This window comes from Kogia breviceps, chromosome 13 (assembly GCF_026419965.1).
Source record: "Kogia breviceps isolate mKogBre1 chromosome 13, mKogBre1 haplotype 1, whole genome shotgun sequence".
Lineage (NCBI taxonomy): Eukaryota > Metazoa > Chordata > Mammalia > Artiodactyla > Physeteridae > Kogia > Kogia breviceps.
This window is the reverse complement of record NC_081322.1, coordinates 71015012-71039956: the sequence shown is the minus strand read 5'-3', so window position 1 is coordinate 71039956 and position 24945 is coordinate 71015012. Positions and strand designations below refer to the sequence as shown.

General features: G+C 40.3%; 1 protein-coding gene across 19 annotated transcripts in view; it reads right to left on the bottom strand.

Moving 5' to 3' along the window:
- The window catches only part of PHACTR2 (phosphatase and actin regulator 2), a 254793-nt gene that overhangs the window by 83071 nt on the left and 146777 nt on the right, over nucleotides 1-24945 (bottom strand). For 18 of the 19 annotated variants that reach the window (XM_067010933.1, XM_067010940.1, XM_067010932.1 and 15 more), the window contains exon 2: nucleotides 11601-11768. The exons of the other annotated variant lie outside the window; for it this stretch is intronic. In XM_067010933.1, coding sequence (XP_066867034.1) covers nucleotides 11601-11768 — 168 coding nt within the window. The remainder of the gene's footprint in view (nucleotides 1-11600; nucleotides 11769-24945) is intronic. 19 annotated transcript variants of the gene reach the window in all.

Here is a 24945-nt window from a genome sequence, read left to right as displayed (position 1 = left end):
AAGAACAAAGAAAAGTCAGTAGAAGGAAAGCTATCATAAATATCAGAGCAGAAACAAATGAAATAGAAAGCAAGAAAACAATAGCAAAGATCAATACAACTAAAAGCTGGTTCTTGGAGAAGATAAACAAAATTGATAAACCCTTAGTCAGACTCACCAAGAAGAAAAGGGAGAGGAGGCAAATCAATAAAATTAGAAATGAAAAAGGAGAACTCGCAACTGATACCGCAGAAATACACAGGATTTTAAGAGACTACTACAAACAACTACATGCCAATAAAATGGACAACCATGAAGAAATGGACAAATTCTTGGAAAGGTACAATTTTCCAAGACTGAACCAGGAAGAATTAGAAAATATAAACAGACCTATCACAAGTAATAATATTGAAACCGTAATTTAAAATCTTCCAACAAACAAAAGTCCAGGACCAGATGGCTTCACAGGTGAATTCTATCAAACATTTAGAGAATAGCTAACACCCATCCTTCTCAAAGTCTTCCAAAAAACTTTAGAGGGAGAAACACTCCCAAATTCATTCTACGAAACCACCGTCACACTGATACCAAAACCAGAACAAGATATCACAAAAAAAGAAAATTATAGGCCAATATTACTGATGAACATAGATGCAAAGATCCCAAACAAAATACTAGCAAACAGAATCTAACAACACATTAAAAAGGATCATATACCATGATCAATTGGGATCTATCCCAGGGACGCAAGGATTCTTCAATAGACGCAAATCAATCAATGTGATACACCACATTAACAAATTAAGGAATAAAAACCATATGATCATCTCAATAGATGCAGAAAAAGCTCTTGACAAAATTCAAACCCATTTATGATAAAAACTCTCCAGAAAATGGGCATAGAGAGAACCTACCTCAACATAAAAAGGCCATATTGACAAACCCACAGCAAACATCATATTCAGTTGTGAAACACTGAAAGCCCTTCCTCTAAGATCAGGAACAAGACAAGGATGTCCACTCTCGCCACTATTATTCAACATAGTTTTGGAAGTCCTAGCCATGGCAATCAGAGAGGAAAAAGAAATAAAAGGAATCCAAAACGGAAAAGAAGAAGTAAAACTGTTACTGTTTGCTGATGACATAATACTATAAACAGATAATCCTAAAGATGCCACCAGAAAACTACTAAAGCTAATCAATGCATTTGGTAAAGCTGCAGGATACAAAAGTAATGCACAGAAACCTCTTGCATTCCTATACACTAACAACGAAAGATCAGAAAGAGAAATTAAGGAAACAATCCCATTCACCACTGCAACAAAAAGAATAAAATTCCTAGGAATAAACCTACCTAAGGAGGTAAAAGACCTGTATTCAGAAAACTATAAGACACTGATGAAAGAAATCAAAGATGACACAAACAGATGGAGAGATATGCCATGTTCTTGGATTGGAAGAATTAATATTGTGAAAATGACTATACTACCCAAAGCAACCTACAGATTCAGTGCAATACCTATCAAATTACCAATGGCATTTTTTTACAGAACTAGAACAAAAATCTTAAAATTTGTATGGAGACACAAAAGACCCCGAATACCAAAGCAATCTGTTTTTGTGGTGTTGTTTGTTTGTTTGTTTGTTTGTTTGGCTGGGTTGGGTCTTCATTGCTGCCTGTGGGCTTTCTCTAGTTGCGGCAAGCAGGGACTACTACTCTTTGTTGCAGTGCGTGGGCTTCTCACTGTGGGGGCTTCTCTTGTTGCGAAGCATGGGCTCTAGGCGCACGGGCTTCAGTAGTTCTGGCACATGGGATCAGTAGTTGTGGCTTGTGGGCTCTAGACTGCTGGCTCAATTGTTGTGGCTCAAGGGCTTAGTTGCTCCACGGCATGTGGGATCTTCCCAGAGAAGGGACCGAACCCGTATCGCCTGCATTGGCAGGTGGATTCTTAACCACTGAGCCACCAGGGGAGCCCCCAAAGCAACCTTGAGGGAAAAAAACGGAGCTGGAGGAATCAGACTCCCTGACTTCAGACTACACGACAAAGCTACAGTAATCAAGACAATATGGTACTGGCACAAAATCAGAAATATAGATCAATGGAACAGGATAGAAAGCCCAGAGATAAACCCAAGCACCTATGGTGAACTAATCTATGACAAAGGAGGCAAGGATATACAATGGAGAAAAGACAGTCTCTTCAATAAGTGGTGCTGGGAAAACTGGACAGCTACATGTAAAAGAATGAAATTAGAACACTCCCTAACACCATACACAAAAATAAACTCAAAATGGATTAAAGACCTAAATGCAAGACCAGACACTATAAAACTCTTAGAGGAAAACACAGGAAGAACACTCTTTGACATAAATCACAGAAAGATCTTTTTTACCCACCTCCTAGAACTATGGAAATAAAAACAAAAATAAACAAATGGGACCTAATGAAACTTTAAAGCTTTTACAAAGCAAAGGAAACTATATACAAAACGAAAAGACAACCCTCAGAATGGGAGAAAATATTTGCAAATGAATCAACAGACAAAGGATTAATCTCCAAAATATATAAGCAGCTCATGCAGCTCAATATTTAAAAAGCAAGCAACCCAATCAAAAAATGGGCAGAAGCCCTATATAGACATCTCTCCAAAGAAGACATACAGATGGCCAAGAGGCACATGAAAAGCTGCGCAACATCACTAATTATTAGAGAAATGCAAACCAAAACTACAGTGAGGTATCACCTCACACTGGTCAGAATGGCCATCATCAGAAAATCTACAAACAACAAGTGCTGGAGAGGGTGTGGAGAAAAGGGAACCCTCTTGCACTGTTGGTAGGAATGTAAATTGATACAGCCACTATGGAGAACAGTATGGAGGTTCCTTAAAAAACTAAAAATAGAACTACCATATGACCCAGCAATCTCATTACTGGGCATATACCCAGAGAAAACATTAATTCAAAGACACATGCACCCCATTGTTCACTGCAGCACTATTTACGATAGCCAGGTCAGCAATCTAAATGCCCATCAACAGATGAATAGATAAAGAAGATGTGGTACATATATACAATGGAATATTACTCAGCCATAAAATGGAACTAAATTGGGTCATTTGTAGAGATGTGGATGGACCTAGAGACTGTCATACAGAGTGAAGTAAGTTAGAAAAACAAATATCGTACACTAATGCATATATGTGGAATCTAGAAAAATGGTACAGGTGATCTGGTTTGCAAGGCAGAAACAGAGACACAGATGTAGAGAACAAACGTATGGACACCAAGTGGGGAAAGTGGGTGGGGGTGGGGGTGGGATGAATTGGCAGATTGGGATTGACATATATACATTAATATGTATAAAATAGAAAACTAATAAGAACCTGCTGTATTAAAAATAAAATAAAATAAAATTCAAAAAACAAAAACAAAAACTCTTTGCTCCCAATTCAAGCGCCACGGGTTTGATCCCTGGTCGGGGAACTAAGATCTTGCATGTCGCGTGGCGTAGCCAAAAAATAAATTGATCAATTTAAAAAAAATAGGGCTTCCCTGGTGGCACAGTGGTCGAGAGTCCACCTGCCGATGCAGGGGACATGGGTTCGTGCCCCGGTCCAGGAAGATCCCACATGCTGCGGAGCGGCTGGGCCCGTGAGCCATGGTCGCTGGGCCTGCGCGTCTGGAGCCTGTGCTCCGCAATGGGAGAGGCCACAACAGTGAGAGGCCCGTGTACCGCAAAAAAAAAAAAAAAATTAAATAAAAAATTAAAATTTTTTAAAAAAGATCAAAAATAAAAGATTAGCAAGCATGAGCTTCATGAATGTGAAGCATTTTGATTGTTAAATTATTGGATAAAGTTTATACTTGATTACATTCACAGTACATTAACACCATTATTAGGCAGAAGAAAATGCATGCATCTCTAACTCATGTGATCACTTAATAGGATTTCCCCGAGTGCTTTTTCTTTTCTTCCCTCTTGCTTTCTGCTCAAATGTTGCCTTCCCGGTAAAGTTTCCCTGACCACCCAATTTTTTTGGTTTGTTTTGTTTTGGGTTTTTTTTTTTGGCCGGGCGGCGCAGCATGCAGGATCTTAGCTCCCCAAACAGGGATCGGACCTGTGTCCCTTCAGTGCAAGTGCAGAGTCCTAACCACTGGACCGCCAGGGAAGTCCCTGACCACCCCATTTTAAACTGGAACTTCCCTCCCACATTCCCTACTCCTTGCTTTATTTTTTCTCCTCTCACGTTCTAATATACTAACTTATTGGGCTTACTCTCTGTTTCCTACCCCTGCTAGAATGTAAGTCCCATAAGGGAAGGCAATTTATCTCTTTTGTTCCCGCTGTATCACTAGAGTCTACAACAGTGCCTGACATATAGTAGATGTAGATGTTCAATAAACATCTGTAGAGAGGACAAAAGAGTATTATCTAACATATAAGCAAGGAGCCCTACATGGACCAGGATGTGCTGTGTGGTCTTTATGGGCTATGTAACTTACCTCTGCTGCTGTAAATTGGGAAAAGGGAGAGATTCTCTTCCCTTCCTCCAATACGGTGTGAGTGAATGATACATGAAGGTACTTCCATGTTCTTAGTGGAATAAGATAGAGAAAATCAAAAGGCTGCCATTTATTAATGCAACCAGATCAGTCCTGAACAAATATCACCCTGGGAAAATCCTCTAACTTTGCCCTACCTTCTAGATATAGAAAATAGTCACCATCAGCAACATTATGCCTCTATGATTACAAAGAATAGTATCTTAAATGAACCAAATATAATTTTGATCCTTTTCAACCATTTTTCTGTGTACACTGCTGAAATCAGGCTAGTCAAGTAGAATTAAAATAATTCTTCAGACCGAATCCTTCTTACAGCAAAAATTCCAGTATATGAAGCAAATCCAGGTATTGGGGTCACCTTTCAATGATCAATCCTTACTGGTCTGAGTAAGAAGTTATCTTCTAAAGAGGCCACATAGTGTAATGGTAAAAAATTTGGCTGTGGCACCATATTGCTTGGGTTCAAATACTGCTTTTGGCTCCTACCAGGTGTGATTCCTTGGGCAAGTCATTTGAATTTTCTGACCTTAATGTCCTCATCAGTAAAACTGGGATAACAGTAGCATTTAAACTTTATAACCTTTGAGGATCAAGTGAGTTAATATGAATAAAGTTCTTGGAGCAGAACCTGGCACATAATAGCATTCAATAAAAACATAGCCATTATATTATTAGGGAGTGAGAGTACCTTCAGTAAATTAAAGCTTTTAGCAGATGACTTTCTGCAAATTACTCTGATTCTTAGAAGGCTGATAACTTGCAACAATGTTACCTAAAAATCTGGACGGGCATTCCTTCCCCATTACTAACAACACCAATAAAAGTCACAATTATAATGAAAATAAATTGTCTTGATCTTCTTTATTTAGGAGTGTAACTTCTTTTTAAATAAGGGCAAAAAGAAAAGAAAAAGAAATTTCCCCTAATTATTTTATTGGCTTTTTAATAGTTGTACATGGCTGTAACGGTGAGTACATGCTTTTGGTTTGTATTTTAATTTATTGTCTTTATCTTTTCCATGATATTTTTTCAATCTTCAATTTCTTTTATAAAGTCCTAAAGCACCCAGTGCTGTATTTTTAGTTACAGTGGATATCCAATAAATAACCAATTCAAGGCAGATGTTAAGAGTACATACCAGGTTCAAATGATCATGTAAAGCATTTGAAGTGGGGCGAAGATGAGTGAGAGAGTCTCTGCCCTCAAATAATTTACACAGTAAATTGGTAGCAGACACATAAACTAGGAAAGAAGTCAAAGTACACATGTCATCACAGGAGGACAAGCACAGGAGGGGAGGTTCCTACTAGATGATGCAGAATCAAGGTCAAGAACATCCTCAGGAAAGAAGAGACCTGTTAGGACCCTTGCATGGCTTGCAGTACTTTCCCAGGTGCAGCTGTAGGAGGAAGGTGCTCAGAGGAAGGGAGAAGAGCGTGAAGAAAGGCCTGGGGACACAGAGGCTCCAGGCATGCTTACCGAGGGACCCTGGGTGACAGAAGTCCAAGGCAAGTGACTAATAAAGAAAGATAAGACACGAAAGGTCAGTTTGGGTTACAGTACAGAGAGCTGAGAAGTCTGGAATTCATTTAGGAAACAACGTGGAGTCAGTCACACTTTTGGGGCAAGAAGCAAAGGACCAAAGTTCCACCTGAGGAAGACTTCCTGTAGTGGTATCCAGGATGATCTAGATAGAGGAGGGAGGGGAGAGATTTCCCCACCTATTTTCCCCAAACCACAATAATCCCTGCTCTCTCCAGCCACCCAGCTCTTGGGCTGTGCCCTTGTAGCAACAGAAGCTCCAGCACCTGAGGTCTGGGGTCTTAGGAGACCACTGCCACAGACCTATCCCCTGTGTTCCACTTCAAGCAGTGAGTTTCTGTCCTGAATCCTTTGGTAACTTCCTGTCCTAGTTTACCAGCTCTATTCCCTGGTTCCTTCAAAAAAAAAAAAAAAAAAAACAAAGATGGGGACCCAGTTTAGGTCTTTTTGGTTCCAGCACCATCTACCATGAATACTCCCACTCAGTAAAGAACATGCTGGCTCCCAAGGCTTGCTTGGCTTTCCTAGTCTCACTCAGCTGGGTGCTCTGTTATGCTACCCTACCTGGTGGAACACATGCCATTTTGTTGTGAAGGACCCATTGCTCTATTTACTGGCCTGAGATCTGGATGTTATCTTGGTTACTCTAGTGTTCCTGACAGGCTGTGCCACCCTGAATCTTCTCTGTCAGCCTCACTAGCTGGGTCAGGTTCCCTTCCTAGGCAGGCTTAATGCCGGAACCCAGTCTCTCCCTGCCTCCTCTAGCATCCCATAGCTTTCTAGAGCTAGGACAGCTAATACCTAAGCGGAGCAAAGAGGCCACCTGCAATAATTGAGACATAGAGTGATAAGGACCAGACAACGGGGACCGAGAGGAAAGGCGGATGGTAGAGGCACTAGGAGAAATAAATCAAACGTTTAGGAACTAGTAGAATGTAGAAGATGGTAAAAAGCAAAGCCGAATCAAAGAACTCCATGGTCAAAGCCTGGATGCCAAAGAAAGCCACGTCTGCAATAGCAGGGGTAGCTGGGGATGGCAGGGCATCTACTTTGGTTTAAGTATTTGTACACAGGACTTTCCCCCTCCCTCTCGGCTCCCTCTCTGTGCTCATTCAGAGCAGGTGCCAGTACCTTCCCTCTCTAAAACGATAGTTTAAGTTAATGCATGAGAGACAAGTAGGGCGAGCGAAATGAAACCTTCTGGTGACTTCTACTGCTGCCAAGTGAACTTTAAATGTTCTTTCTTGCTTCACCAAAAATAATTTGTTTCTATTCCAGAAGTTACATTTTAATACTATCCCCAAACACAGAAGTATTTGTGAAAGTAGAAGTTATGAAATAAGTAAAGATATTAAGCTGAAGACATTTTCGATGTTAAGCCAATGTTAAGTATTAACTGTGGGTATGTGTTGAAGAGAATAAAGAATCAAGCTGTAAGATCTCTGTTTGGTGCCATTGCCTTAAACAATGTCAAAGAGTCAATTCTTGTAAAAGATCAATGTCGGTATCTCACATCCTGTTTAAAGCCTGTGAAACCTTTAGGGAGGGGTGGAATTCGATGGTTGCTACTCCAGTCACCTGCCCAGTCACTCAGTGGTCTGAGGAAGAACTGCGTGTGGTCATAGGTCTACAGACCCTGTCTTCTAAACCGGGGGACACACAGCACGTATTCACAGCAATTCTTCCGCTTGTAGACACTGTAACCTCTCATTGTGAAGACTTCTCTGTCTAACTCTGCAGGCTTACAGTCCAACCTAATTGAATGTCTCCCCTCACTGTGTGAAAGCAAAATCTGATGCAAGTTTCTTAAAATTCTCACTATAAAATTCTGATCGTTTTAATTAAAAAATTGACACCCAGAAGCAAATTAAGCAGTCCCTGGCATGTACCACGTTTTCAATGTAGATCTACGTAGACCATAAGAATGGCTTTTGAGTTACCACACAGCCCTCAGGCACTCCTGCCCATGAGGTGCTCGGGGAGATATGCCTGGGTTTGAGAGACGTGGGCACTGAGAAGGAAGGAGGATGCGGAAGGGCGCGTTCACAAAAAGAGAAGGGCTGAGACAGGTAGCAAACCTCTCTTGCACGGGTTTAGGGGAAATGGGAAGGGGAAGAGAGGGGACAAAAGAGAAAGAAAAGTCAAAGACAACCAAGATAATGACACCTTGTGTAAATCAAGTAAGAGCTATTTTGTAAAACAAGGAAGGACACAACAGCAGTGGCATATCTTGTAGAGACTGAGATGGATGAAAACGAGAGAATAAAACTAAATGTCCGGATTGGGAGGCTTGCAGGCCCCTCAGCGGAGTGCTGGATGCAGGGGCAGAAGGAAAGAGATGAGCGTGCAGGAGGGAAGTGGAAGCAGCAGACACAGGGCAGATTTTTAAGACCTTTGGTCTTAGTTGTAACCGCCCATGTAGAAGTCAGAGGAACAGCCTGTTTGTATTGTCAGCTTTGGGGAGATGAAAGCATATGTAGAGACCCAAAGGGAGGCACCTCGGCCACCACTACCTACCCACCACCACCACCACCACCACCCTCCAAAAAAGGGGAAGAAATGATTATGTAGGAAAAAAAAGTGTAAATGAGATTTTTTTTTTTTTTTTTTTTTTTTTTTGCAGTACGCGGGCCTCTCACTGTTTTGGCCTCTCCCTTTGCGGAGCACAGGCTCTGGACGCGCAGGCTCAGCGGCCATGGCTCACGGGCCCAGCCGCTCCGTGGCATGTGGGATCCTCCCGGACCGGGGCACGAACCCACGTCCCCTGCATCGGCAGGCGGACTCTCAACCGCTGCGCCACCAGGGAAGCCCTAAATGAGATTTTGAGTTCTAAAGTTAGGGAAGGGATGGAGCTTAGGTGGAACCAAAGAAGGACCCTTTCACTCGGAGATGAAAACCAAAGAAAAGAATCACCAAGGGAAAGTAAATAGAAAAGACTACTCTGCCTAGAACCCAATAGCCCATGGACCATCCTAAACAGAGCTGAAGATACAGGTAACTTTCTGCTTTAAAACAAGGCCAGAGAACTTGAAGTCGGGGCATAAGCCCAGCCAGACTTATAGGACAAGACAGCCTTTCAAAATCTAGTTGACTCAAGGACAAGCAAGCAGAGAGAACACAGGACTTCTCTTAACTTCCACCACCATGAACATGTGAGAACAATGGCATTTATTACAGTGGCATTAATAAATCAGTGTTGCATCCTATTTACCATCAATTAAAAATTCCTACAACAGACACCCAGACTAGGAAAAGTGGTATTAATCACTGTGTAATAGAACACAGTAAGATTCATGTCCATACGACTATAAAGCCAAGAGCTGAGGAGAAGGACAAACGAAGAAGAGTTACTCTTCTTGGAAGAAATTCATATTCTTTCATATCCCCAAATATTATGCATCTTGCCTAAGCTGTTCTTTGATGGAGCTGGCCTTGGTCATACCCAAACCCCTAGATTTCACTGTTTGAGACAATGTATTAGAGAAGAAAACACCCTTCTTCTCTTGGTTATTTCCAAATGCAACAGTTTTCCTCTAGATGTGACACCTTTCCTCAATGTGAAAAAAACATGTGACACCACTTTGTTCCTCCGTTTATTTTAAGCTTTACTAATACATTCCATAAAACTCAGCAGAAATTGAATTTTAAAAAATATATATACTGACAGTAAAGTACCTGGGACACTTGATAACATCTTATGAAATTCAAATAAAACATTAGTAATAACATGGGTTTAAAAAGAAATGATGCAAGTAAATGTAGCAGAAAAATTCACAATGAATTGTTAACACATCCACTTGGCTTGTCTTTATTCTGTTATGTCACAATTTTGGTGCAAAGACAAAAAACAAAAAACAATCTAATGAGACATCTAATAACTTTCTCAGGTTTTTAATGTGGTTCAGTAGTCTTTAGGAGCTAGAAATATAGTACCCATAAATAACTTCTTGGAGCTCAACTTATATAAAATCTTGTGTGAATTTGAAAAGGAAACAGAGTACAAAGATTGCTAGGCTATCCTCAATAAATATGAGATAAGATAAAAGAAGGAGTCAAGGATCCACAACAGAATCTGGAACTGAAAGCACATTAGAATTCAGTTCATTCAACTCTGATCTGACTTGCTCAAGGTCACACGGTACCTTGGTGGCAAGGACACAACTAGAACCCAGGTCCTCCCTCAGCACAGCACTGTTTATCCCTTCCCACTGCTCCTAACCCAAGAAGCCAGTTAGGAACTAAAGAGGATTCAATAAGCAAACTATCATTATTTGCTCCTAAGCCAAGTCTTTTGTCTTTGCCTATCTTTTTATTGCAAAAACTTTCCAGTACCTACAAGTAGAGATATGAGAATAATGAACCCCATATATCCAGCTCCCAGTTTAAACAATGACCAACTTGTGACTGATCTTCTTTCATCTATACTCCCCTCTCCTCCAGGATCATTTTGAAACAAATCCCAGAAATAGTATCATTACTTCTTTTTAAATATGAAATGCTCAAAGAAATGATACAGCTGCAAAAGCAGCAGAGACAATTTTCTTTAGGAAGCCCTGGTGTCTCTATCCTACACCCTTGTGCTATTGATGGTGTTTTCCTTTTTATGTCACAGCACTAGAACTAAAGGCCAACTCTTATCTCAGCACAGACCGGTGAGATATGCTCTGTGATCCTGTACATACACAGACAATGTTAGTTTCTGGTGCAGTGAGGAATTCTGATGAAGGGATTATTTTAGACAACAAACGTGGAGAAAGCTAAACTTACACCAAGAGATAAACGCCTTTCCACCTTAAACAATACCCTGATACTGGACATTTGCTTAAATCAGGCTTAACTCTGGCCTGAGATTTAAGGCCAACTTCCTCCATAAGTCCATATGAAGGGTACTAAATAATGTAATTGTTAAGGTTTAACAAATCCACAAAATAAAATAACAGTAAAAAGTTTTCACACCATTAGGGTTATGACTCCTCCAGGACACAGACCATTTATTTGTCCTAAGGACATGATGGAAATTTAAAATGAACAAATATAGCAACACTTTTCCTTCATACAGCCATTTAAATTTTGCCCACAGAACAAATACATTTAAAAGACATTTAAAGAATTCTTCATTGACAAATAGGATCGTGTTACTGGAACTAAGTAGACAGATAGATTATTAATAGAGTGTTCGTATGTGTGTGTATAAATGGATACTTCCAGCTACAATACTGACAAATAACATTTCCACTTCTAATTTTCCATTTCACCTCCCTCTCCCTACACATTAATTTTTTATGTGAATTTACAAGTACATATTTAAAAACAAGACTGTTAGAAAGCCAAAGTGAGTAGAAAAAGAAGGCAGATCAGAACCCTAAGTTGTTTCACCCATAAATGAAATAATTTCATTTCAAATATAGATTAATTTTTTCTCTGAAAAAAAAAATCCCTGCAAGATATAATTTTTTACCTTTTGGAAAATTTAACAATTTATCTTCCAACAAAATTATGATGTTCCTACCTGCTGATGTTTCTCTAAATTTGTCACTGGTCTTCTTTTTCCTCCATTTCCAAGGCTTAAAGATTTTACCAATGGTGGAGAGTTTCCCCTTTCTCTTGAAGGGAGGTGTTTGGGAGCCTGCTGTTGGGCCATCTGAGTTTGCTATAGAAGCTTTGTCCAGTCCGTCAACTGTATAAAGAAAGTCAAGTCAGAGAAAAGCTGTAATAAAAGTTTGAAACAACATCATCTATGTCTTCCTGCACTGTTCAAAGTAAGCATGCCCACTTTAATTGGAATCTCACATAAATTTATTTTGCCCCATTTCCCTGCCAGTAGAGCTCCTCTAATATCAATCAATAAATCAATCATTCAGAAATTACAGTCCCCTTAGATAATCATTTTTGAGGAAACAGAAAAGAAACAAGAGACCTACATAAAAGGTAAGGCCAGATAAATAAAGGTCTGCGAAACAGCTGAATCCATCTGCAACAACTACGTCAATATTTTGTGCAGAAATAGAGTATTCTAAGTGAAACAGGATGTTCCTCCAGAGATTAGTTTGGCATTCTCAGTAATGAAAATGACGGTTATGGTGTAGTTAAAACCAGGTTTTTTTCCTTCACAAAATAAAATCTAGTGCCAAGAAGCTAAACTCTAAATTTTACTACTAAAACTATCTTTTGCTTCTGTTACAAAAAGTTTTTAGCTTCAAATAAACTGATAACTATCACGAATGACAAAAAGTACGTGGAAAATATGGATGTCGTAGGTAATAGAACATATCTTTATGTGCCTCAATCATTTCATCAATCAGAAGAAAGGCCCCAGACCTTAAGTTGCCTTACACTATGTTCATAACAGAAAGAAGATGCTGCTAACTTATGGTGCTTAAATTTTAATGGCAAAAAATGGGAAGCGACTGAAGAATGGATAACTATGGTATTTTTCATGCAATGAAGTAGCACTCAGCAATTTAAAGAAAAGGAGCCATTGATACCTACAAACAATGTCAATGTATCTCAAAAACACTGTGTTGGAAAAAAACAGCAACACACAAAAGAGTACATACTGTGTGGTTCTATTTATATGAAGTTCTAAAAAAGGCAAAATGAATTTATGGGAAAACAGAAAAAAGAAGAAGAAAGAAAGAAAACCAGAACAGTAGTTGCTTCTTGGAGTGAAATGGAGGTGGGAATTAATTGAGAAGAGGCTTGAGGGATTTTCCTGGGGTGATGGATATTATCTCAATAAAGGATGGATTAAACAAAATGCATTAAATGGTATTTATGATATTGTGCATTTTACTTTATGTAAAATCTACCGTTAAAAAAAACATAAAGAAGTAGTGAGGTCCAATTAATGGCATGCATGCTGACGTGTTTAGGGATGAAGTGTACTGATGTCCATCAAAGATAATAAATTGATGGATAGATGGAATGGAGATGGAGAAATTTACAATATAGTAAAATATAGCAAACTGTTAAGTGTTGAATCTAGGTGGTGGGTGTGTGGTTATTAATTGCATAAGTCTTCCATCTCCAAAACTTTCACAATAAAATATTGGGAAAAACAAAACAAAAATTGAATGGCAATAACCTCTGCTTCTAGGAAAATGGAGTAGACTTACTTTTTCCTACTTCTCCTGCTACATACAACTAAAAAAACCCCTGAATGCTATATATAAAAGAAATATGAAAAGACTATATAAGGTGAAAAGAAAGTAGGCCAGCTTGGGACCTCAGGACTTAAGAAACAACATGGAGGTAAGATCCCTGGGTTTTCCTTTAGTGTCATGTATTCCAGACTTGCAGCTGAACCTGAAAACACCAATAGGCACAGACCAAAAAAGCCTCAACAAAAGCCTGCTCTCTCTAGCTGAAGGAGCAGGAAAGGGACAGCCTAGCAAGACAGAAAACTTTTAGACAATAACTGCTCCACTCCAGCCAAACACCACAGAGAAACTATGGCCATCCAAGCCAAGAAAGGCTGAGTGGGTAGACTAGACTTCTACCCTCTAATGAGTAGCCCCCAAACCCCTATCAGAGTGGCATCAGAGAGGACCAAGTAGGGAGCCAGGACCTTCCTGTGCGCCAGCTGTTATGAAGCATCCTCTACAGTGTCAGTGGAGACCACGTGGGAACCTGGTCTTCCACCCATACCCAGTAATGAGGTATCTTTTCTTCTCCTTTCCCGCCAGTATTGGGGTCACACCAAACCACTGCCCAGTGGGAACAAGACCACCCCCACCCACTATGGTGTCAGTAGAGACCACATGGGGATCTGGAAATTGAACCGTGCCCGAGAGTAATGAAGACCCTTCCTCCCATTTCTGCCGCCAGATATCAACAGAGGATGAAGGGAGAACCTGGGTTTTTACCTCCGCCTGGCAGTAATGAGGTGGCACCCCTCGCTTCCCCTGCTGGAGAGGCGTCAAAGCCAGTTAAAACAAAAGGTTTCCATAACATTTACAGTCTCATAATATAATACAAAAAATGTCTTAAGTTTCAATCAAAAATCACTTGACATACGAAGAACCAGGAAAATCTTAAACTGAATGAAAAAAGACCGTCAATACAATGCCAATACCTTAATCCTTATAAGTTCTCCTTCCAAACAAGAATGATAAATCCTGTCTTCCCACCCATAAAGCCCACTCTAATTTCAGGCAGAAATGCAAGTTCGGCAGTGACTGATTCTTCTGTAAATGGTTCCTAACCCTACTTTAGCCCAGCCACGTTGGCCACAGTGCAGCAGGCAGAGATGAGAAGGACTAATTGGGAAGCTAAGCCAGAGTTAAAAAGTAAAATCCTTATTTACTCTACTTCCACTCCTGTCCAACTGCCTTCCTTAAACTAGGGGCAAACCTAGGGAGAAACTGACCATATGGTATTTCTTCTCCACTGAGACTTTACACTGAAGGCTCAATTTTGAACAATGTAAATGCTGTGAAATATAAAAGGACTGACTATTACAAACATGGAAACTAAAGTTACCATCTCAAATTCACCTCCGTGGCTAAAGACACACATTTAGTTCTCATTTTCTCTCAACCCACATATCCGGTTCCCTGACACTCCGTCAAAATTCTGCTTTTGATCTGAACCACTAAGGAATAGTCTATTTTTTTCTCCTGAAGACAAAAACAAACGAAAACAAAAATTAAATATTCCTTAGGTGACAGAAGGTGACAGATGGGGAGACTGAATGAGGTAGTTGAAAAATGAAAGCCCTCACGTTAAATTCATAGCTACATAAGACATTAACTGCCATACCTTTCTTTATTTTGCATTTACAGTTTTAGTCTTTATCTCTACTCCGGAAGGGGCTGGGCCAGTGCCAATGACCACAGCAGAACACGCACACAAATACCTTTTTCCTGATTGAATGAATCCACCCGTAAGTTTGTAATTTGGGGGCTATTACAGTAAACCACACTTGCAATTAGGAACCATATGTCGGCACAGGTGGCCACACTGCCACTGTACTTCTTGTAAATCATGAACATGAAGGGGACTGCCACCTGATTTGGAGTAGTATAAACAGAATATTTACTCCCTTCTTTCCTCCAAACACCTACGATACTGCCAGGACCATTGATAATTCTATTATTTTTCTTTTGGACCAATTTACCATTCAAGTCACTTTGAAACTTTTGAAACATTTTTTCACAACAAATCTAGTGAATTTGGCATTTACACACAGATAAGAACAAATTGCCAGGTAAAGCCCAGATGAAAGTCTGATTTCCCTGTTTTATTTGTATTTTTTTTTTAACATCCATCTTTTTATTTATTTATTATTATTATTTTTGGGCCACGCCACTCGGCCTGCAGGATCTTAGTTCCCCAACCCAGGATCAAACCTGTGCTCCCTGAAGTGGAAGCGCGGAGTCTTAACCACTGGACCACGAGGGAAGTCCCTGATTTTCCTGTGTTAAATGTTTACTTTGATCCACTTACATGTTATGAAGAGTGACCTGTCATTCAGCAGGACTTTCTTTTTCACACTGGAAATCAACATTTAAAAATATTTAATTTAATTAATTAATTAATTTAAAATCTCCTTGAGGAGGAGATTAATAAAATTTATTTAACTTTTAATTATTTCTTTAAAATTTTTTATTGGAGTACAGTTGACTTACAATATTGTATTAGTTTCTTCTGTACAGCAAAGTGAATCAGTTATACATACACATATATCCACTCTTTCTTAGATTCTTTTCCCATATAGGCCATTACACAGTATTGAGTAGAGTTCCCTGTGCTGTACAGTAGGGCCTAATTAGTTATCTATTTTATATAGTGTGTATATGTCAATCCCCATCTCCCAGTTTATGCCCCCTTCCTTATCTCCTGGTAACCATACGTTTGTTTTCTACATCTGTGACTCTACTTCCGTTTTTGTAAATAAGTTCCTTTACTTTTAATTTTATATTGGAGTGCAGTTGATTAACAATGATGTGTTAGTTACAGGTGTACAGCAACGGGATTCAGTTATACCCATACAAGTATCCATTCTTTTTCAAAGTCTTTTCCCACTTAGGTTATCACAGAATATTGAGCCAAGTAAATATTATTTAAATATTTTTAAAAACAGTCATTAGCTGTCCATATGTAGACATTTTATTTTATTTTATTTTATTTTTGCGGTACGCGGGCCTCTCACTGCCGCGGCCTCTCCCGTTGCGGAGCACAGGCTCCGGACGCGCAGGCTCAGCGGCCATGGCTCACGGGCCCAGCCGCTCCGCGGCACGTGGGATCTTCCCGGACCGGGGCACGAACCCGTGTCCCCTGCATCGGCAGGCGGACTCTCGACCACTGCGCCACCAGGGAAGCCCCAAATGTAGACATTTTAAACGACACAGTTCAGTCTATCTTCCCACCAAAGTAAGCTCATTCCTAACAGGATTTCCCTGCACCACCAACCAGTAAGATCTAGAAAATACATGAAGATTTTACTTTTCATTTAAACAGAAATTTATCAATTAGACAATCCCAGTGCTACTGTGACCACAGAAGCCAAAAATAAATGAAGCTAGATAATTATCATATAAATTAAATTACAGACTTGGAGAGTCTTTTCTTTGAGATATGAGAACTGAATGACAAGGATTCTTAGAAAAATTAATCCTATTTAATACGAGTTTACAGTATTTTTATAATGTTCAATAGTTCTCTAATAGTCTAGATATTCATTTTGGGGTTTTCTCCACACAATTATTTCAGTCACTGAGAAAGTGAGACAAATGCGGCAGAGCACTCCACCTCACAAAATTCGTAGGTGAAAGATCATTTAGAAAAGAACCTCAGGGCTTCCCTGGTGGCGCAGTGGTTGAGAATCCGCCTGCCGATGCAGGAGATACGGGTTCGTGCCCTGGTCCGGGAAGATCCCACGTGCCGCGGAGCAACCAAGCCCGTGAGCCATGGCCGCTGAGCCTGCGCGTCTGGAGCCTGTGCTCCGCAACGGGAGAGGCCACAACAGTGAGAGGCCCGCATACCACAAAAAAAAAAAACAAACCTCAATAAAAGAATTCCCTGTACTGATTCTAAAGAAAGTGATAGCCACTCTGAAAAAAAAAAAAAAACGGTGTCAAAGATGGCCTCAACTGTCCCCTAAATATCCTTACATATCTTTTTTTTCTTTAAATTTTTAAATTTTTTTGGCTGCTTTGGGTCTTCGTTGCTGCACGCGGGCTTTCTCTAGTTGCTGCGAGCGGGGGCTCCTCCTCGTTGCGGTGCACGGGCTTCTCGTGGCAGCGGCTTCTCTTGTTGCGAAGCATGGGCTCTAGGTATGTGGGCTTCACTAGTTGTGGCTCACAGACTCTAAAGCGCAGGCTCAGTAGTTGTGGCGCACAGGCTTAGCTGCTCCGCGGCATGTGGGATCTTCCCGGACCAGGGCTCGAACCCGACTTCCCTGCACTGGCATGTGGATTCTTAACCACTGTGCCACAAGGGAAGTCCCTATCCTTACATATCTGAAGGTTAATGAGAATACATTTTTGAAGCCCAGTAATAACAAAAACATAGCAAACTCATATGTGGTTAAAAAAAAAAAGTGTTGACAATACTCTGCTGTACTAAGTATATGCCTACAGTACTACTCATAGTGATTTTATTGGACCAAAGAATGTACCTATTAAAGGGGCATCGTACAAAAACATCTGACATTTAAAAATCAAGAACTCAGGGACTTCCCTGGTGGCAAAGTGGTTAAGAATCCGCCTGCCAATGCAGGGGACACGGGTTCAATCCCTGCTCCGGGACGATCCCACATGCCGCGGAGCAACTATGCCCATGTGCCACAACTACTCAGCCTGCACTCTACAGGCCACGAGCCACAACTACTGGGCCTGCATGCCACAACTACTGAAGCCCATGCGCCTAGAGCCCATGCTCTACAATAAGAGAAGCCACAATGAGAAGCCTGCACATCGCAACGAAGAGTAGCCCCCGCTCGCTGCAACTAGAGAAAGCCCGTGTGCTGAAGACCCAACGTAGCCAAAAATAAATAAATTTATTTTTAAAAATCAAGTACTGAAAAGAAGTAAGAAAACAAGCAAACCAAAGTTTATTTCCTTAATATATGGCTTCTAGGCTATTTTCTTTGTGCCTTTGTAAGTTATTATGCTTATGTAATAATATCACTATATATATTTTATTTCTATTACAGTTTTTATGTTTCCACTATAATTCTGTCACCTTCCTCTTTAAAGGCCACAGAACACATGGCAAAGAAACATTAGGGCTGCACTTAGGGAAGATTTAACTTTATTTCCTACCCTTACATGAGGCCTCTCTCTCACAAAACAGTAACTTAGAAAACATGCTGTCAGAGAGGGGCATACAACCAGTTCTGGGCACAGAACCAAGTAGACAACAAGGTCAGAGGGAATGGATGCTATGAGCCGTCACAGACGAGATTGGATTAGGGAAGCCAAGTGGCTATCCTTGTCTTGAGTCGTCTAAAGGAGAGCTTTACTCTCTTGCTAATCAGCATTTACATTGGGTTGGATCAAATCTCTTCCTTTCGGGGGTAGGATGAATGACCAGTGGAAGGGAAGTGAAAAGGAACAGAAGAATAAAAATGTGTGGCATTACGTGGCATTAGGAGTTAATTCTGAAACTGGTATACTTGTAAACTGGATGCAACAAATAGACGGTGGATGTTAGGAGCCAGATTTGTCAGTCTTGGAAAGGAAGGTTACAGATAAGCAAGGGGGAAGCTAGAATGATCCATGTGGCACTGAATTAGAGTTGGAGGCATCAGTATGAACCCCTGTTTTGGCAAGAGAGAGAGAAAGGAGATAGATAGATAGATGACAGATAGGTAATAGGTATGTGTATATACATGGCTCAGTATACACACATGTACTTCCTGTTCATTCTGAGGGGCTAGAAGCAATGACACCCCCGTGAGCACTCAGGTCTTGGTTTCTAATAGCACTCTCCAATAAAAGGAATCACAACTTTTTCCAGAAATGGCTGCTTCTAGGGTTGGAGCAAGGACAATACTAGATGAGCTTGGAGCATCTTATAGTGCCAGAAAGTAAACAAGCACTGAAAAAACATTCTGATGAGAGAATGTCAAAGTCACACAGGAGCCAACTAAGAGAGTCCCACAGGCCAAAGACGGAAGAACTTGAGCAATAAAATAAACAGTGTAGTATTAGATAATAATTCAAAGTATAAAATAAATATCCGTGAGTCCATACTGAATAAATAAATAAATGTGGGATAACAGAAAAGTCTGTACAGAAGAATCACAATTAATTTATATTAATACTCCACTCTCAAGAAGGTGAATCTTAACTCCCCACCCCTGAAATGTGGGCTATACATGATGACTTCTTTCAAAAGACTTCGGTATAGGGAATTCCCTCGAGGTCCAGTGGTTGGGACTCCACGCTTTCACTGCCGAGGGCCTGGGTTCGATCCCTGGTCAGGGAACTAAAATCCCAAAGGCCGTGCAGTGCGGCCAAAAATAAATATATACAATTAAAAAAAAAAAAAAGACTTCGGCATGGAAAGGTGGGGGAAAAGGGACTTCACGGTGGAGAAACCGGATAAACGCTACCTCTACCAAATGATGGCTGTTAACTTGATCAGTGATAAGTCATGTTGAGAGCATGGACCCTTGATATGATGGATGAGAATCAGATGTTGAAACCTATAACCCCACTGTAACCATAAGAAAAGCATTAGACAAACCAAACTGAGGGACATTTACAAAATACCTGACCAGTAAACACACCTCAAGGTCATTAAAACAAGGGAAGTTTGAGAAATTGTCCCAGACCAGAGGAGGCTAAGGAGACATTATGAACAAATGTAAAGTGGTATCCTGGATGGAAGCCTGGAACAACAACAAAAAGGATCTTAGGGAAAAACTAGTGAAATCCTAACAAACTGTGGAGTTTAGTCAATAATAATGCACCAAAACTCCTTCCTTGGTTGTAACAAATGTACAAATGTATTCTACTCATTTAAGAGATGAACAACAGGAGAAACTAAGCTGGAGGTATATGAGAACTCTCTGTACTGTCTTTGCAATTTTTCTGCACATCTAGAACTATTCTAAAATAAGGGGTTCATTTTTTTAAAATGTGGATTAACTAGCAAGGAGAGGATGAGGACTTAGGGGATTCCTAGGGGACATGATATCAGTTGTAGAGAGACCTCAGGGGTGGTGGCATTTATCAACAGTAAAGATTTCTGCTCTAAGTTTTAGGAAGTAGTATGTTTTAGAATTGCCCATTTTTCCCTCCAAAATCTCCCTTTATTAAATGCTTTCAACTCCCAGTATTTTATCACTAAGAGAATATTTACAGGTCATCAAATTGCTGTTTCAACACTTTGTATTACATGATGGATGGATCCCAATAAGGTAAGTGGTATCTAATATCTTGCAAAAGAGTAGACAATGGGCCCAGTTACTACTGATCACAGTTACTGTGGGACCACACAGACAGTGGCAGTCTCCAACGCACGCGTGCGTGCGGTACTAGTAGCATGTGCTGCTAACATAGAATGACACATCTGGGAATAAAAATGTTTTAAGTTACTTGGACTTTATTTTTAAATCACTGAAGCTCAATTATTTTCAACAATACACTTCTATTTGGGAATCAAAAGTAAATTTAAAAGACTGAAATTTATTTCATGACAATGGAGGATAGCTTTTCTGGCTTATCCATTTTTTCCCTGAACTCATGGGCATGGGAGAAGAGTGGTATAATTCCAGAACAGAAATCCCACAGCTCACACTGGTGTGAGAGGTTTGATGAGTAGACCCAACCATGGACTAGTCACTGACCCATCCTGGGTTTCATTCTTTCCTGAAAGTGGAAATTCACAAGCACTTTATTAAGAGCAGAATTAATCATCACTATTATTTATTGAGTATTTACTGTGTGCCAGGCACTGTGTTAAGGACTTTACCTGCATTAGCTCATGCTAATTCTTACAATAGCTCTGAGATAAGTACCATTATTGGTCCCATTTTTGAGATGAGGTAACTCAGATACACAGAGACTAAGCATCTAATTCAGTATCTGAGGCATCGTGTGTGTGTGTGTGTGTGTGTGTGTGTGTGTGTTTATATTCATAATAGAGAAAGGTTAAATAAATATTTATCGACTAAATATACGACTAGATAATGAATAAATAGGTATCTTCCTCAAGTGACACACCGAACAGGTAGCAGAGAGCTTGGATCAGAAGTCAGGTCTGTCTGTCTCCTGAGCTGGCCCTCTTAACCACCATAGTGCAGGGCTGCTTTAAGTCAGCAAACTGTAATACAGGATTCCTCCTCTTACAGAGTTCACGATAAGGTGGGGGAAGCAGACGTGATCAGTGGTCAATGATGCCAGCCAACTGGGGAGGTGCTGGAATAAAGGCAAAAGCAGAGAGAACAGTGAACTCTGGCTGGGGTGGCTTGGGACTATTTCACAGGGAATGGGGAGACTTGAACTGGGACGGCCAAGATGAGTAGCCTTTCCGGGGGAAATCAAGGAGGGAATGCCTTGAAAGTGAACAAATTAAGGATGGCTGACCTTTTAAAGTAATGCCAAGAAAAATGTTCTCATTATCACAGTGCTGTGCTCGTAAGAGACACGAGACATATTTATAGGAAAAAAAAATTTACAAAGTCCTATCCTTGAATGTGTGAAATGGTTAAATGTGAAATTTTTAAAAAGGAGCTAGAGAATTTTTGAGCTTTCTATATATCAATGTATATAACACTTTAAAAATCTGAGAAAAATACAATTTTAGAGTTAGAATAGATCTTAGATGACGCAGAAGAAAACTGCTTTTCACCTGCTGATAGTTCCTTTTAAAAATAATCAACATTAAGGTAATAACCATGGCTAAAAATATATTTTAAATTGTTTAGCCACCATCTTTTGAAATGCAGCAAGAGTAAAGAGGAGAATTAAACAAGCAATTAAATTCAAAGAAAAGTATCTCCAATTGCCTTTCTACATGCATCACCTATAGACTTTCTTGCTCACATCATACTTGTCACCAGCAGTAAATCTGTAGATATTTTTGACTTTGTTGTCGTTGTTAATTTCACAAGCGTTTCCGGGTATGTGAGAAGAGCAGAGGTCAAGAGACTCATGTGAAACCTGGATTGTAATTGACTAGGTGGCTCCCTTCTGCACCTGACCTTACTTTAATAGATTGAAACTAGACCTCAAAAAAAATTTTTTATTAGAAAAAAAAAGAATAGAAAAACGTTGCTGCAATAGAGTAAAATGAAGGAATTTTAGTTTCTCTGGAGGAAAACTAATATTTATTCACTAGCTAATTAATTATATACTAGACCATAATTTGCCTCCCAAGTTGACAATTTCCATTCCACTGTCACTTGAAAGAAATGATAAAGTTAGCTAAAGGGGGCATTCCCTGGTGGCGCAGTGGTTGAGAATCCGCCTGCCGATGCAGGGGATACGGGTTCGTGCCCCGGTCCGGGAAGATCCCACATGCCGCGGAGCGGCTGGGCCCGTGAGCCATGGCCGCTGAGCCTGCGCTCCGCAACGGGAGAGGCCGCTGCGGTGAGAGGCCCGTGTACCGCAAAAAAAAAAAAAAAGTTAGCTAAAGTGACTTGGGATGAAATCAGTATTTCCCACTGTCACTATGAAGATTTTTCAAAATTATGTTTGAGGTATAACATGCATACAGCAAGCAAATGATTTTGTACATGCAACCACCATCCAGATCAAGGTCTAGGTCATTTCCAGGCCCAAAAAACCTGCTTGTGTTCCTTCCCAGTCAATACCATCCTCTCCATCCACGCCCCCAAATAACCACTGTTTTGACTTCCATTGCCACTGATTTGTTTTACCTGTTCTTGAACTTCAACTTAGCGCAATTATACAACATACTCTTTTGCGTCTGTCTTCCTTCACCGAACATTGTGTCTGTGAGACTCATCTAAATACACGAGCATTTCAAAGCAAAGCTACCTAGGTACAAAACGAAAAATATGCCATCTACCTCAGCAAGACCTCAGATGGGAGAGTACTTGAACATGATGAGCTTTTTCACAGCTCTTGCTTTTAGAAAGGATATCATTTCCATTTTCTTTACCTGGAACACGTAAATAACATCTCCTTCCCCTTACTAGATTTCTGAGAAAGCTATTCTACCTTTCCACCATTTTTTTGAGGTTGCCCTGAAGCCGTGCTAAATTAGAAGCTCACCTCAGCAAGCTTAATGATGGTGAAGCAGTTTATTTTCTGTAAATAATGACAGCTTTATGTTTAGTCTTATTCTGCATATTACAGCAGGCAGTAGTCTGAGCAATGCGGTTCAGAGAAACAGGAACAACTCTGTTTATCACAGGAGTTCTACATTACTCTCTCTATATTAAAGCCCTATATATGAGGACACTGAGACCCAAGAAGGCTATGTGGCTTTCCGAATAATTAACTAGTGGCAGAGACATAGTCTAGGTCATCTGATTCCTGATCAGGGTTTTTTTTCCCCCCACTCTCTCAGGCTGTCCTCATTGGAATATTATAGTTAAACTCATGGTGAATCAGCAGCACCTCCTAGTACCTCTAAAAGAGGAGTAAGACTCTGCATAGCAAAAAGCAAAGAAGATGTCACACAATTAGGACAGGCAATAAATCTCAGTTAATGTGCTGGGTTTTAACCATCCAGTTGTGATGGTTTACTGTAAAGCCAAGAAGAGAACTGAGTCACAGACCCAACTCTGCTACTTAACTGGCCCTGTGACCTTGAGCAAGGACCCCAATATTTCACGGCTGAAATTATAAGACTAAGTTAAATGATCGCGAGGCTCAATACGATTGATACAGTCCTACATCATCACATTAAGACCTGTTCTAAGTGCTTCATGACTACTGCCTTGTTGTCATCACGACCCTGTAAAATAGGTGCTATTAGTATTTCCATTTTATAAATGAGGAAGTTGAAGTCCAGAGAGACCAAGCAATTTACCCAAGGTCACACAGCTGGTCAGAGGGTTAAACTCAAGTCATCTGCCTCCTGAGTATCCCTTTTGCACAAGATGGGTCAGGGGATTGTGGGTGGGAATTGGGTTATATTTCAAGAGAAGGCAAGACATAAAGTCTAATGAATAATAATTCAATTCTATGCCCAACTGCTTCTTTGGATTAACCCAACGAGATGGGGCAGATACTGTTTTACTCTCCAAAACAACGCCCACTGTCACCACAGTTAAGTTCATGCTGGTTGCAGGCAGTGTGTCCTCTTCACTTATATTGACTACAGTCAATTGATTGCACAGAATCCTTATCTAACATAGGATTAATTGTAGAAATTTGATACCATCAGTTTTTTGACTTGTTGTTCTAACAGAGGCAGCCATTATTTTTAAACCCCCAAAGGGAAAACCTACTAAAGACTTCCATCTGTCTTGCAGACACTGCAGAGACTTTCAGAGTTTAGGCTTGTGGACGAGGGGCCTACAGAAGGGAACATGTCTGTGCAGCTGTATGACATCCTGGCGCACCGACATGAACAATGTCCCCGAGACCTGCTACAGGGTATTTAACAAGATTAAATAATGTCACTTGTATTTAGGGTTTGAAGGAACTCGGCTTGAATAGGAAAAGGGTCACTCTGCAAATAGAAAATGAACTTTAATATAAACAAAAGCATTTTAAGTTTCATATATCACTGTTATTGCTATAAGCAAAGTGTTCCAGGAACAGATATGATGGTTGTGTTTAGGAATAGCAAGAAGTGTGCTACAGAGAAATGAGAAAGGACCAAACCAACTTCCTACCTTCCTTCCCTTCCTGAGCCAACAACCCTCAGAGTCTGGGGTGGGGAGCAGGTCCTGGTGTATGGAGGGTGTGCTGTGCTTGTGGAAA